At 34.9% G+C, this 15,434-nt stretch overlaps 2 protein-coding genes across 3 annotated transcripts; one reads left to right on the top strand and one right to left on the bottom strand.

The window, feature by feature from the left end:
- Positions 1-337: 337 nt before the first annotated feature.
- Positions 338-2,055, bottom strand: LOC140965772 (dof zinc finger protein DOF2.4-like). Of its 2 annotated transcripts, none has more exons than XM_073425935.1 (2): positions 1,864-2,055; positions 338-1,662 (listed from the first exon to the last, which is right to left on the bottom strand). In XM_073425935.1, the coding sequence occupies exons 1-2, from the start codon at positions 1,912-1,914 to the stop codon at positions 643-645; spliced, it is 1,071 nt and encodes a 356-aa protein (XP_073282036.1). In that variant the 5' UTR covers positions 1,915-2,055; the 3' UTR covers positions 338-642. The 2 variants fall into 2 exon arrangements, with proteins under 2 accessions (XP_073282036.1, XP_073282035.1); XM_073425934.1 differs by having other exon boundaries at positions 340-1,665; positions 1,864-2,053.
- A 10,653-nt stretch (positions 2,056-12,708) lies between these two features.
- On the top strand, positions 12,709-15,242 carry LOC140965805 (uncharacterized). Its single transcript, XM_073426000.1, has one exon. The coding sequence runs from the start codon at positions 13,559-13,561 to the stop codon at positions 15,035-15,037; it is 1,479 nt and encodes a 492-aa protein (XP_073282101.1). The 5' UTR covers positions 12,709-13,558; the 3' UTR covers positions 15,038-15,242.
- Positions 15,243-15,434: the final 192 nt, after the last annotated feature.

The following is a 15,434-nucleotide window of genomic DNA, read 5'->3' as shown; positions in this document are numbered from 1 at the left end:
ATCTACATTGTATGAAGAATATAGAACATCGAGCTATATCGATAACATACATTACATGAATATTGGTAATTAATTAGCACTAAATAATCTACCTCCTACAAAGGCTTAAAAGTGATAAAAAATTATATTATCTTGTTAGCTAGCAAAAAACAAATTTGTACTGTTGAATTCTATTGCCACGATAATCACCTAGTTTGTATCTTGATCGCATGCATGCAAAAAGAGTTGCACAAACTTAATTTTTTTCAAGAGATAAATTGATCTTATTGATGACAGATGAAAATTATCCGATTCTGTAAATAATTAAGAGGGATTTATTCTGTAGATATCAACCTGGATTGAATATGATATTCGAATATTTAGCATCAAATTTCTTGGAAAAACATTAGATTTCAACGATGTCTAATTAAACATACAAGGCTACAAGAGATCACACACACAACACACAAATTAAGATAAATGAAAAGTAATTAACCTACCAAATCCAGGGTTTTCCGGTCCTCGAACTTTCGATAGAAAATTATATAAAATTTTCTTGAACCAACCTTCAATTTTCTTCCACCATGATCATCTCTCGAGCCAGATCAAAGCTTTAAACGAAACTAATTAATTTGCACACTGATCGGAACATACTTCAAATATTCACAAAGGAGTATTTGTGGAAGAAGAGCTAAAAGTTGAAAGATCAGTCCATGCAGCAGGAGGAGCAGCAGCAGGACTGTTCCAATTACCATTATTTCCTTGTATAGTTTCTCCCAAGAATTGCCTTGATAAATTAAGCTCAGGGTTTCCTTCCATTTTCATAGATGTTGAAACTTGACTAATCATTGAACTAGAAATCTTGGGTCTCAACTGATCAATATGACTGGTTTCACCGCCAACTAATCCCGACTCCCCGCCTTGAAATTGGAACATCCCTGCATGAGATGGGTCTAAACCACCGCCCAAGAAAGGGAACTGCTGCACTTGATGCAGTCGCCATGGCTCGCCGCTACCGCTGGAGAAGAGAGAAGCCACCCCACCACCACCAAGATAGCTGCTAACCCCCGTAGGAAAGTTCATCTGATGATCACTTGTAGTACTAACCATTGGCGAAGATATTCCACTATAATTTAACGCCATTTCGTTGCTAAAGTTATCGGTAAATTGACTTAGAGGAGACATGAATCGAAGCGGGGGGAGAATTTGAGGTGTGAGGCCTAGTATGTTACTTTGTCCCCCATTAATGGTGGAGATATTGCTCGTAGAACTTCCGATGGGTTGTCTATCACCACTAGCCGGAGACTTCGAGCTGTTTGATTTGCTTCTTTTGTTCCTCCGGCAACCGCCGCCAACTGGAACATTTCTCAGCGCGCCGCCTCTGGTCCAGTACCTTCTGCAAGTCTTGCAAAAGTGGCGTGGTTGAGAGAGACTGTAGTTGTTGAAATAACAAAACTTTGTGTTTGTAGATTCGCAACGAGGGCACTTGAGAGCTGTTTCCGGCATCGGCATGTTAGCGATCCGAGCCCGTTCTGACATGGACCCAGGGCGGATTGAACCAGCTCCCCCACCTCCATGTGGCTGAAGAGGTGGCTGAGGAGGAGTTACAGGCGGTTGTTGTAGTGGTGGGATCAGAGAAGGGTTTGAACCGCTGCTGTTTCCAATTAGCTGCTGATTACTTTGCTGCTGAAAACAAAAATCAAGAAAAAGAAGGTATATTCATCAAGAAATTAAAGAGACCACAGGTATAAGATGAAAAAAATACAGATTAACAAAAAGGGATCGGGATATTTATCTTTTAAATTCTTTACTTTTGCAAAATTAAAGCATATGAAAAATAAAGATAAAAATTCTTTAAAAAAAACCCCTCAATTAATAACCTACCTGCTGCCAGTTGGAAGGATCAAGGTAAGCAGGAATGGAAGAAAAAACCATTGTTCTTGAGCTTTAATTCTTTCTCTTTTGTAAAGGTTATTTGGTTTTTTGGAGAGGTAGTGGAGAATCACATCAACTAGAGGCCAGGCCAGAGAGAAAATAAAAAAGGAGAAAGAATATAAAAAGAAGAATGAGAATATAATAGGAGCCAAAATAAAGTAGAGGGCTTTATGCATATATATACACACAAACAGCAACCACTCAATTGTTTTCACTATGTCTAGCTAGTTTCGTTTTATTGCTTTTAGGGTTTCGAGAGTACTGTGATGTTTTTTTTAGCTTTATTACTTAGTCTTTAAGCTTCTGTTCTGGTCGCAGTATTGCATGAAAAAAAGTAGTGGTTTTTGTATCCTTTTTTTTTTGTTTATATATATAAATATAGCAACAAATCATATATATCTCAATCTGTGTATATGATATATATATATGTATATTTACTGAGGAAAATTGCAAATTTCATTCTAGAAATTATTTTAAAATGTTTTTGGTAGGCTAATGATCAAAATTTGATCTCGAAAATATCACTTCTGTCTAACTTCTAATTCATAACCAGTTTGCACTATATGTAGTTCCCAATTCCAATCTTAAAATATAAACAACTACTTAATTCACAAAAAAACTTCACTTAAATTTTAAATTTTACAAAAATATAAATAGTGACCTGTCAACCGAATGAAACTTTTTTGGGCTCTTGTTTCCGCATGTGGTAATACATTTTTAACTTTTTTAAAAGGAGTACCCCGTAGCTGTTACTCATATATGTGCATTGGATGAACTCTCGGGCCGAACGCAATAATTTGTAAACCACGTCAATCAGGTATATCACACAATGCAAGTCTAGTGTGACATACTCGCTTGGTAAAGAATAGAATTCGTGACCAATTAGTCACAAGTACGACACCCCTCGGGGTACATTTACAACTTTCAAGTGTTCATGTTGAGTATTTAGTATTCAAACAATTGTTAGATATATCGATAAATATGAATCGATCATTCAACAACTGCACTATAAATTTAACGTATTCTCCGCACGCTCATGATTCTAATTCCAAGATTTCAAGTTGAATACATCCAAATCGCGATGGCTCATTCTTTGTCTTCCGATATCATGGGGGAAAAAATTTATTTATTTTTTTAATTTTTTACCAATAAATATCAATTTTTTCTATTCCAATTCCTTCCTTTTTTTGTTTTAAACTTTTTGTTTTTAAGATTCTTTTCTTAATTTGTTTTTAAGAATTGGTGAACTAATCATCATAGGTACTATATTAATGGCCCAAAAATGCCTAGATACTGCACTTCTGCAGGCTAGAAATTCACATTCGGACCTCCTTTGGCCCAAATGCGAATTAGTTTTATATCAATGCAGTTTACCAAATTCAGAGGTTTTCGATTGAATAACTAATGTTGCATGTGGAATGATGGATTTAGAACTAAGGATTTTTTAATAAATTTTTATTTGTAGTGAAGATTTTGGATTTGAGAAAACGATCTAGGGAAAAGATTTCAAACGACTACATTTTGTGGGAATTTGAAATGTATTTCACTAGTTAATAAATTAGCAAGTAAAAACGAAAAGAGATGGAATTTGAATCCAAAGATTTCAAGTGCACCCAAACAAGTGAGGAATTAATTTATTATTATGAATTTGAAATTCTTATCTCCAAATCCATCCAAATACAACTTTAAATTTATTGTTGGTTGTGAAATTTCAATGAAAATTGTGTATTTAATTTTTAAGAAGAGCTATACTACTCTTATATACATTTTAGCTTAACAACTAGTACTATAACGAAAAACTTACAGCAATGGTAACAAAAATAAATAAATCTTTCACATCGTTATATAAATCCACCAAACGTGAACAGGTTTTCGCCGATCAATCAAGAACCCTCAACCAAATAACATAAACAACGCCAGATTAATTGACTCGGTATAAAGAAATTGCACGCGTGAACGTGTGATCACGGGATCAAATCGGCGCGACAGATAGGGCAACTCGGGTGACTGTCGACCCACCTATCGATACAACTCGCATGAAACGCGTGAGAGCATTCGGGCAACACTCGTACCCCTTCCCCTTCAATGAATCCGCCCAAACAAACCACGCACAAATCTTCCTTGCACTCTCTCGAAAACTCGGACGTGACAATCACTTGTAATGTTAGTTCGTCCATATTTTTAGCGGTAGGTGCGTTCTCTCGACGATTCTCGAGATCATCTTCCCCTAGATTTGTGGCAGCAGGAATAGTCGTTGGTTGATTCAAACGTAGAGCTAGGGTCCCATTGCTTAGCACGACTAAGCAATGGCAAATAGCTACGACTACGGAACCCGCCATGATCCCGAAAAGCCCCAGGAACAATGGGTTCATTCTAAGATGGCTGTGGTATGTAGTTTTTTTTAGTTCATTCTTTTATGGAGGATATATATATTTACAATGCATGTGATATTATGGTGTGGAGTTACGGGCACGTCCAAGGAAAATACTTTATGTGAACGTATATTTGGACTGACTTACATGAAAAGGACACTGTGAACATAAATTTGGAACTAATCGACTCTTGTTTTGGATTTTGGGTCATACTATCTCAAAATTCAACTCGATATTAATTTAGTTATCCTATCTTACATCTAGCATTGAGTTGTTGTCACTTTATTAATCCAAAGTGACAAATAAATAAATAAATATATATATATATGTTGTCAAATTTTAGTTTCGGTTAATTACCATTCGATTTTACAAAATTTTATTTTTTTTCATTATGAGCGTTGATGTTGAACTACAATAGCTAGCTTAAAATTAATTGTTTGAATCCAAATCTAACTGCAAATTAAAACAGCTACTTGAGCGAGGGTAAGATGTTAGTCAAGTTCAACTCGATTCGACTCGAGCCGCGTGCAACACGGGTGCCATCGAAATTGTTTTTTTAGTTGGCTGGTATTTAGCGCAATGAAAGCCGTGGGCATGAGTCGTGACTCCTGTCTTTCAAACAAATAATAGAATTTTCTATTTTTTGGGTTAAATTCGGCACAAGTAAGTAGTAAGTAGTAGCTAGTAGCACCATCGTTAAATTAAGAAAGTGGGGAAATTAATTACTATTATTGTGTTAAATTAATTAATTTTGCCAACAGAAACGAAAATATATATAACGAAGCTAGAGGGAAAATGTTGGAAAAATAAAGTGCTTTTTGGTGTTCTTTCCATTAGTACATGTCCTTTTCTCATCATTTGTCTTGAGTCAGACCGAACTTTTGTCGTCTCACAAAAAAAATATTAATAATAATAATGATGCAATTCAAATATTTTAAATTATATAGCAACACAAGCATCACGTTTCGATTGTTCTACTAAACAGGAGCAATTATTGCACCCCAACAATCTCCCTCACAATATTTGTACTCCTTGCAATCAATCAGAATTGTAGGATACAAATTGTAGGAACGAGTGCTTGCAGCTTTACCAATAGTTATAGTTAGTGGTAACGATGCACTCATATCTTAAACAGTATAGTAAAACAAACACCACTTTTCAATTGCTTTACTATGTAAAGATAATCATTACACTCGAATACCTTTGAATTTTTTTTAGCCAATATAGTACGATTTTGAATTAGTATAATCTAAGTAATAGTCGAATCATTTAGTGTAGCTATCACAATTAACTATTTTGAGAAGTACTTATATAATATTAAGATGTTTGTGTTGAGTTATCGTTTTTATTGTGTCCAAAACGCAGCGGAAGTTTTAAATTTTTATTTGACATTCAAAATTTTCTTTGGACACTCGTATGATTTAAAATAAATAAACATACATAGGATGTTTTGTAATATACCTTTAATGAAATTTTTCACTCGACACCAACTACTCCGGTATTAGCAGACGTAGCTCTTGTTGTAAATCCCTACGAACAATTTTCTTTAAAATCTTTTCTTCAACATTCGAATCAGATTCAAGACTTGATTATTTGTTCCTCTTCTAGGTTAGACTAGAAAGTATAGAAGATATTTTGAGTTTGACATCAATTTAAGAAAAATAGTTCAAACACCTTTTGAGAGCAAGGAAGGCCGATGGAGGCTTTCTCCTTTTTCTTCTTTCAAAAGCTTCGGTGATCACTACTATAATAATCAAAGTAATACATATATTTTATTATTTTAATTAATTGTAGTTTTCTTAATTAATCACATTAATTAAGTTAATGGATTTCAATACATATTTGACTCTCGATAATAGCACGCCACAATCATGCATATTTCGAAAATACACATATATATTATTTTTCTTTGTGTGCAAATTTTAAAAATTATGGTATCATGAATATTTTAATATTACATAAATCAATATCATATTTTATAAAAACTTAATGAGCTATATTTTAATTCAATTTAAATACAATTTAATTATTAAAGTCCATTTGAATTTTAATAAATTAGCATGATGGGATTTTATTCTTACAAGCCAGACCATGACACATGCTCTCATTATATTAATCTCATCATAATCTCGATCGGTGATCCAATATCATCGATATGACAATTTCAACTTGTTTGTTATTTTGATCCACACTTTATTTTCGAGATTACTTATATCTAAATAAGACATCAGCTAATTTTTGGAATATTTCCACTTAAATTAGGCAGTGCATTCCCCTTGACTGTTTTTAGCAGTCATGCTCTCAAAATTTCTATAAGCATCTATAAGCTTATCGTTTGATCCCATCAAACTCATTTTCTTATAAATTCATCTGCTTGAATTTATTCTCTTAACGAGAACAAATGATCTCGTGCTTGTGTGACTCTCAATGGTTCAGGGATACAGCTAGCCGTGGGTTCACAAAAATTTATGATTCAGGACATTTTCTTTTATTTGGGCTTACCCTAATTCGCCTCATTCCATGCATCAACATTTGATCACGAAAATGTCATAAATCATTTTCTGATTAAACACATCGAATCATGGTAAGAGCGTCTAGTAGCATCGTCCCATGATTCCCTAGGTATCACTGATAGTGCCTGCAAGAACCAATCGGTTATGATTAACGTACAGTATGGTCCCTTCATCTAATATATTGCATATTAGATTCAATAGCTATGTGATACAATCATGAAATATTCATAGTGTCATTGCATGCACAACTAGAGAACTATTTCCTTAATGTAAATCCCACACTCTGGCCACAGATTTCATGTACTATTATTTCGTTAGATCACGTAGGATAACTGTAATGCATGAGATTTTATCACTGTAATCTGAGATTGACTAATTTATAACTTGATCGGATGATAGACGGACCACTGCGAGGAAGGAATTGGAATGACATAAGTTGAGTAGGGTGTGAGACCCGAAGGTCTCGTGCATATGCGCGACGAGATAGCGCGCATATGCGCGAGCTGTGCGAGAAGCTTTTTGCGTGGACAGAACTTTGCGCGCACATGCGCGACATGAGGGCTCGCATATGCGTGAGGAGGTGCATTGCCATATACCGAGTCCAGAGAATGTGGTGCATATGCGCCAAGAGTCGGCGCGCATATGCGCGGGGTATTCGGTAGCCAAAAGTGAAATCCAGACATGCGCGGATGAAGGGCGCGCATATGGGCGAGCTGACGGGAAGGCACGCGCCGAGACATAATGTCTCGCGCATATGTGCGGAGGAGGGTCGCGCATATGCGCGAGACGTGTTGAGCAAAAATGAAGCCACCTGCCCTTATCATGCAATGATATATATATATATATAAACAACCTTAATCCTTCAGAAATGGGAAGGAAAAGGAAAAGAATCGAGAAAAGGAACGAGAGAAGTTATAGAAATTATATATATATATATATATAAACGCCTTTATATTTTGATCCGTCCGTTAGATTTTGAATTCGACTTTAGTACTGTGTTCCTATCGACGCAGGCTCCGACTGGACGTAAGTGTTGTTACGTTTTGATATGTTTTGAAATTATGCTACTGTCAGAATTGAATAGGATTCATATATGATGTTCTTGACATGCTATACATCATAGAATTGAAGTCAGATTAAGAAACAGATTGATTTCGAATTTATTATTATTTTTTAGATTATATTGAGTGGTATTGGACAGATTTGGATTATGGTTGGATTACAGATTGTATTGGATATCGATTATAGATTGTAACTGGTATATGTTGATGTTGTATTAACGGGGATATCGAGATTGTCCCGTTATGCCGTTGATTTTGAGTTAAATCCAGATTGATCAGATTGATATTTATTTGAACAGTATATTGATATGAGATTAATTGATATTGTCCATTGCCAGATTGTGTATTGGCAGACTTTGAATTCCAGACGGGAACGTCGTCAGAACTGCAACAAAAGAAAGGTATAAATCAATGTGGTATTGGGAGATCGACACAAGTAGGATATACTTGTGTTTCCCTAAATCACATACTATTTGTTAGTATTTGCATTGATTTGATTTGATATGCTTGTTCTATTGATGTATAGAGAGCATGTGTTATACGAATATTAGACGAGTGATCTTGTGACAGAAGTACCTGATAGTGGCGGGATCGCCACGGGCACATTGCACGATGTCACAAGATAGTGTATTGGCGACAGTGCCACAGTATGTGACGGATAGGTCAAGACACTGGATGTTTGGTTATATCGACGTGGATAGAATCAGAGTTTCTTCTATTACTGTTGGTCGATATAGGAATACCAACTTCTGGAAACCGGGATCCCTAGACTAGGATTGAGACTAGTCTGAGTCGTGGAGTCACGAGTATGATTGATAATTTGATATTAATTATGTTTCAGATTTTGATATATATATCTGGTATCTGCTTCATGCTTTATATTAATTGTATGATTGCATGTTTCGTTGATTTATACTGGGATTATATTCTCACCGGAGTTATCCGGCTGTTGTCGTGTTTGTATGTGTGCATGACAACAGGTAGGACAGGTTCAGGGTCGAGGAGATGAAGAGAGAGAACGTGATTAGAGTGGAGACTACGGACTTGATCTGAGATAGGGTTGAACGCTTGATATTTAGTAGTTGAACCTTAGTTTGTAAATGATTGTCTATAGTACAAGACTTGTACTTTACTTTTATACTGATATGTATAGTAGAGTGATTCCATTACGTTCCGCATTTGATATTATATTTTTTAAAAAAAATGTGAGACCCTGTTTATTATAATTGATTAATTAGTCCCAATGAGGATTAAGAACATGATTAGCGTCCGGGTCCCCACAACAACTACACCCATAGGTGAGCGGTGAATTTCCGACTACAATGCACTTGCTCCTACACTCGCAATTGCACCCAACCTCGTCACCTTGTGATCCTCGCGGAGTCGGTAAACGAGTCAATGTACAATCTTAGTATGTAGAGCCTCAGTATTGTCCCGGGTCGTAAGGACGAATCATGTACAATCATAACCACGGACTTTTCCTCTCGATGAATGATAACCACTTGGAAAGTCCGAGGAAGGGTTGTTCGGTACAATCGTCGTATGATTATCCATCTGCATGATTGGACATCTCTATGCTCTTACTATGAAACACGATACACAACATCACAGATACTAGTCTCAAGCGGCCTTTATCCTTATTTTTAGGCGGCTGAATTGACTAGAAATAAATTTAGAATATACAGTATTTACAAATGAGTTTGAAGATCGAATTACGATTCATTTGTATTAAAGCATAATCAAGGACTTTATCTATGCTGATTGCATGGGTATACAGATAAAGTAAAACGAAACCATAAAAAGTTAAATTATATTAAAATAAAGATTATTTATTACACTTACGTCAATAAATTCTTTAACCAACGGTTGGCTTGCAGGGCATTTACTATAATAATTTGTATTATTTTACTACTTAAAATTATTTGAAATACACCTTTCATATTTTTGTGTATTAGAGCACCCACATTGGGGTGTTTGATGCTCATTTAACATTCCCTCTCCATTGTATAATGCCCACTCACATGAGATATTTTTTTTAAAAAAAATTTATCTTTTTTTAAATTTTTGTTTAAATTTTTTTTACTTTCTTAAATATTTATTTTCTTAACGTTTTTTTTGAATTTTTTTTGAATTTTTTAACTTTTTAAATTAAATTCGAATTAAATTTTAAAAAATCCAAAAAAAATTTTAACAGCTAGTTTGAAATCTTTTCTATAAATACCCAACAATGTGTATACATATTTTTTAATATGAAAAAAATTTAAGATGATTGAGTGGACTGTAAGACCCATAAATAATGAGTTTTAATGTCAAAAGGAATATGGGTGAAAGAGATATGTTGTTATAATAGTATGTGACAGTGGATCCCACGATTTTTGATGAATTGGTGAGTGTTATATAACACCCACCATTGCGTGTAATTGTTAAACATGTAAATTAATTATTTTAACTTTATTCTTTTCTAGGATTTACAAATAGCTATAGGGTGTCAAAATTTATATATAAATGATGGTGCAAATTAAATTCTCCCTTCCCAAAATTGCTTTGGATTTATGTGATCGTCTAGCAACAAAATATGAGAACAAACAAGAAATGACGTTAGAGGGTGTCGAAATTGTTCTCGACGAAACCTCTCCAATGCTCGCGACCGAAAGAGAATAATAATATTTGTCATATGTTGAAATATGCTTTTATAGGTCAAGATCCAAAGTTTCTAGCTTTTCGTGCATAGAATATCTACAGAAGAAAAGGTTTTTAGTTTCTGCTCAGCACCATAACCACACAAAACATACAAATATCTACCTACCTATCATGCAAACATGGCGCACGACCGATCTGGCTCGGCGGCTCGGCCGTGTTATCTCTCTATATTTTATCCTCGGCTCAAGAGCTCGGAGCTCGGAGCTCTTTCCCTATCATAGCACCAACTGTCCAGAAATATCGAGAAGTCGGGCTAGGATTAAGCAATTATGTTAATCTCAACCACAAACAAATAACTTGATGTTGAGCACTACGTGCTTACGCACTCAATAATCACAAAATTAATTAATATCAACTAACAAAATTTTTATGGAATTATAAACTAGAAAATGAATTGGGTTGGACATGATTGATGAGATAATGTAATTTATTAACGATAGGAAAAAAATATTTCGAAGCGCGTGAGACATGATAAAAGCAATTATTCAAAGAAATGGGACTACAAAATTATCTTAACTAACGTTAATGAACAATATCAATTCGAAATTAATACATGAAGACATAATAACATATGGTTTGGCTGAATTTATTATATAAACGATGAAACACGTCTCGTTATCGATTTGAGTCTATGTTATACTTGGAGTAACACTCATAGTATATTTTAACACAATTAATCTATAGATCCACCAAAGTGGACTAATGTTTTTTTAAATTTGATCACAATTTTTTTTTAGTCAATGAAGGATAGAAGGGAAAAAAAACATAAGGCAAAAATGTGTGTGAGACGGTCTCACGGGTTGTATTTTGTGAGACGGATCTCTTATTTGGGTCATCCATGAAAAAGTATTACTTTTTATGCTAAAAGTATTACTTTTTATTGTAAATATCGGTAGGGTTGACTCGTATCACATATAAAGATTCGTGAGACCGTCTCACAAGAGACCTACTCAAAACTCAAAACCATCTAATTTCATTATTGTTGGAAAGATTTGAAAATCCCTTCTGCCAAAATGTACTTTAAACTTAAAAGGATCTTCATAACCGTGTGATATTTATTTTGATCTTTTTTTTCCCTTTATTGATTTAAATATTATATTTAATGTTGTTCAATCAATAATTTACTTTTTTATGCTTTCTTTCTTTTTTTTGTTGGTGGACCAAGCCCCATTAACTTGTAAGTAATCACGTCATCAATCATCCTACTAGCTAGTTTAAAATTCACAATAAATAATCCACTTTGGATTTCATCAAAGGCGTGTTTGGCATCAAGAAAATGTATATCCGAGATCGCGTTTAAATTCAAAAATATGTAGACGATGTCTGGTATTCAAATTGATCGAGAGAATATATGAATTTTGATTTTTGGTAGTTCAATTTAAGCTCTCAAGATTTATTGAATAATATTTTTTTTAATGAATGAATTCGAATAAAATATTTATTTAATAAAATTGAAATGTGAAATGATATTTTTTTCGAAAGACTTTAATTTGTCCAACTTGTCTTGTAGTAATCAACACGAACGCCAACTCATGTAAAGTACGCGGCCTTTACTAAACTCCAACCCAACAATTCTCTTTCGAAGGACTTGAATAAATTATTGCATTAATGAAAGTCTCCTTCCAAAATGTCCCTACTGTTTTTTTTTTTTATATTATAGTGTTGTATATAGGAGAGACATTTTATATTTGAATTATCTAGTAAAAAATTTAATTAAGCCAATATAAATTTTAAATTAAAGTTTGAAACTAAAAAAAAAGTCATGCCAAAAAAAATAATAATAAAAGAACAAAGTTTGATTTCATCAAATCAATAATTTAGAGCATATATAAATCTAGATTTAGATTCTCATATAATTCATGTTCTTATCCACTGGCTTTAAGGTTAAAAAACTCTTTCTCCATAGTTTTAATGAGTTTGAAAATTTTTAATATCATTTCTTTGAAATTTAATCCATCCATACAAAGTATGGACAAAATTTAATTTCAGATTATATTATGAGTTCGATAAAACTAATTTTGAAACTTTTTTAATAAATTACTACAAATTTTCGTGTATATAAATCCAGCTTTTTATTAACTTCTTAATTAAAAAAATTGATCACGACAACGAAATTGTACGGAATTTATGGGAACGAATTATTATTACAGCATAAGAGGAGAATTCTGCTTCTTCTATGTCCCCACTGAAGCGCCACCACACGTATAAATCAGAGACCCGTTCTTGAATCCCAGGTTGCCAAACATACGGCATTTTGCCTATAGGATATCTACCTCTCTCTCTTTCCACGTCTCTGTCGACAAAAATTCTTCAAGGTGTTGCTAAAAAATTCAACTCTTTTTCGTGTGTTGAAGGGGTGATCTATATTATCATACAGTGAAATTAATTTGAAGATGAGGATCTTGAGCTCCGTTAATTCTACACTGTGCCCGAGTGTGCGTGGGTTCTTGGTTGTGGAGGCTTATCCCAAAAGGTGTTCGTCCAAGATCCCCTCTGATTTGGTGCTCTTCTTGGGGCTCGGCTTCATTGATTGGTAATTTTATTACAGACTGTGAGTACATAGGATCTGCATTAATTAAGTCATTTATGCATAAGTTTTAATAGAGCAGGAAGGAGGAGGAACATATTGTGTATCTTTTCTTTCTGGGATTTTCAGGGTTAGACTGATTTGTTTGATGAAATGTCTTCCACCTTCGTGTGGAGTGTTCGAAAAGGTTATTGGCTTAGGGTTGGATGTGGTCTTTATCTAGATTTTTCTTAGTTTATTTTGGAGGCCAAGATCTTAATTTTGTTGGCTTTTGGTGGGTTTCTTGTTTTGTTCTCTCTTGTATTGTCATTAGTGTTCTATTTCTTTATTTCGGGAATGAATAAAATTAGGATCTTGATGTGGGGTGGAGTTTGCAGCTGGGATTGAAATGGTTAAGTTTTTTATGAGGATTTGATTTCTGTCCAAATTGTTGTTATTGGGGTAACATAAAAAAATCCACCTAAATAAAGGATGCCCTCTGAGAAAAGACTGGTTTGTGAGATAGGAGACACTCTTTTGACAGGTTTGTCAATGGAGAATTATCACCCTTCAACCCTCTTGTCCATGGACTCAAGTGCCTCGTCCTCACACGAAGAGCTAGACCTCGAGATGAATCGCCAAGTTGCTTTAACCCTTCCGCCTGATATAAATTTACCCTTTTCAGCTGAGATAAGCCCTGAACATTGTGATATTCTTGATGTTGGACTCCGAACTCAAGTTTATGAGACTGATAGTGTTCCCAAAGTTAATGGTAAGAAATACGCAAAGAGGGTCGATAGCATCTGGGGTGCTTGGTTCTTCTTTAGCTTTTACTTTAAGCCAGTATTGATCGAGAAATCAAAGGCGAAAATAAAAACTGATGGTAATGGAGTGTCTGGCTTCAATAAATCTGATATCCAGCTCGATGTATTCATGGTTCAACATGATATGGAGAATATGTACATGTGGGTTTTCAAGGAACGACCTGAGAATGCTCTAGGGAAGATGCAGCTCCGGAGTTATATGAATGGGCACTCTCGCCAAGGAGAGCGTCTCTTTCCATTCAGCGTTGACAAAGGTTTTGTTCGGTCTCACAAAATGCAACGGAAGCATTACAGGGGACTTTCTAATCCTCAGTGTATTCATGGCATTGAGGTTGTTTCATCCCCAAATCTTTCGAGTCTTGATGAAGATGATTGGAAAAGATGGACGGAACTGACTGGAAGGAACCTCAACTTAACACTCCCACCCGAAGCTAGTGGTTATAGCACGTGGAGAAATCTCCCAAATACAGAGCTTGATACGCATTCTCACTCGAAGAAGTTGCTTAATGGATCTTTGCTAAATTTGTCGACTCAGCCCTCCAACCACAACGGTGCAGACGTTATGGATCTATCACCCGGTAGCAACAAAAGGAAGAAAGATTTCTTCTCTAACGGGAACAATGATGATTGCTATTTACCACTGAATGCTCGTGGTCGAGTTCCTGATTTAGAGGTTCACCAAAATGAACCACGGTGGCTAAACGAAGTTAGTGGGGTTTTGAGAAGTGCATATGGACCTGTTACGGCTGCGAAAACAATTTACGAAGACAAAGAAGGTTATTTGATTGTAATAAGCTTGCCATTTGTAGACCTTCAAAGGGTGAAAGTTTCTTGGAGGAACGCTCACACTCATGGGATTATCAAGTTATCTTGTACAAGTACGTCTCTCACACCATTTATCAAGAGACAAAACCGGACTTTCAAGCTTACAGATATATCACCAGACCATTGCCCTCAAGGAGAATTTGTTCGAGAAATTCCACTCTCAACTCGAATCCCTGAAGATGCTAATATAGAAGCATACTATGATGGACCAGGCACGGTTCTCGAAATATTGGTACCAAAACCGCGAGAAGGACCAGAAGAACACGAAGTCCGTGTATGTGTCCGTCCACACCACGGTGTTAATGGTCTTACGTTGAACTAAAGTTTTCTCACATTCGAAGTTCAATGTAGATAGTGTTTCATTGTTCACTAGTTTTGTGTCTTGATATGTTGTAATGAATGAAACAAGGCATGCATTTGATGATATGTGTTTCGTTGTCAAGTAATATATGTTGTGTTGGTAATATGTATCTATTGAGATATTGATGTAGTTGCTTTTCCGAAGAACTTATAATTTATTTTGCACATGATATTATTGGATCATGTAAATTCCACAAAGGGTCTCATGTTTCATCGGATTTTTTGGTGTAAATTCCATAGTTTAAATGAATTATTATCTATCTTTGTTAGTGATAGTGATTACTCTTTCATTACAATATTGATTTGGCATGAGACGATACTTTGAATCTTGATCATAATTTATTTGTTTTTAATAAATG

Source organism: Primulina huaijiensis, unplaced genomic scaffold (assembly GCF_012295235.1).
Source record: "Primulina huaijiensis isolate GDHJ02 unplaced genomic scaffold, ASM1229523v2 scaffold14403, whole genome shotgun sequence".
Lineage (NCBI taxonomy): Eukaryota > Viridiplantae > Streptophyta > Magnoliopsida > Lamiales > Gesneriaceae > Primulina > Primulina huaijiensis.
Note: the sequence above shows the minus strand (reverse complement) of the source record. Positions and strands in the feature narration are given on the sequence as shown.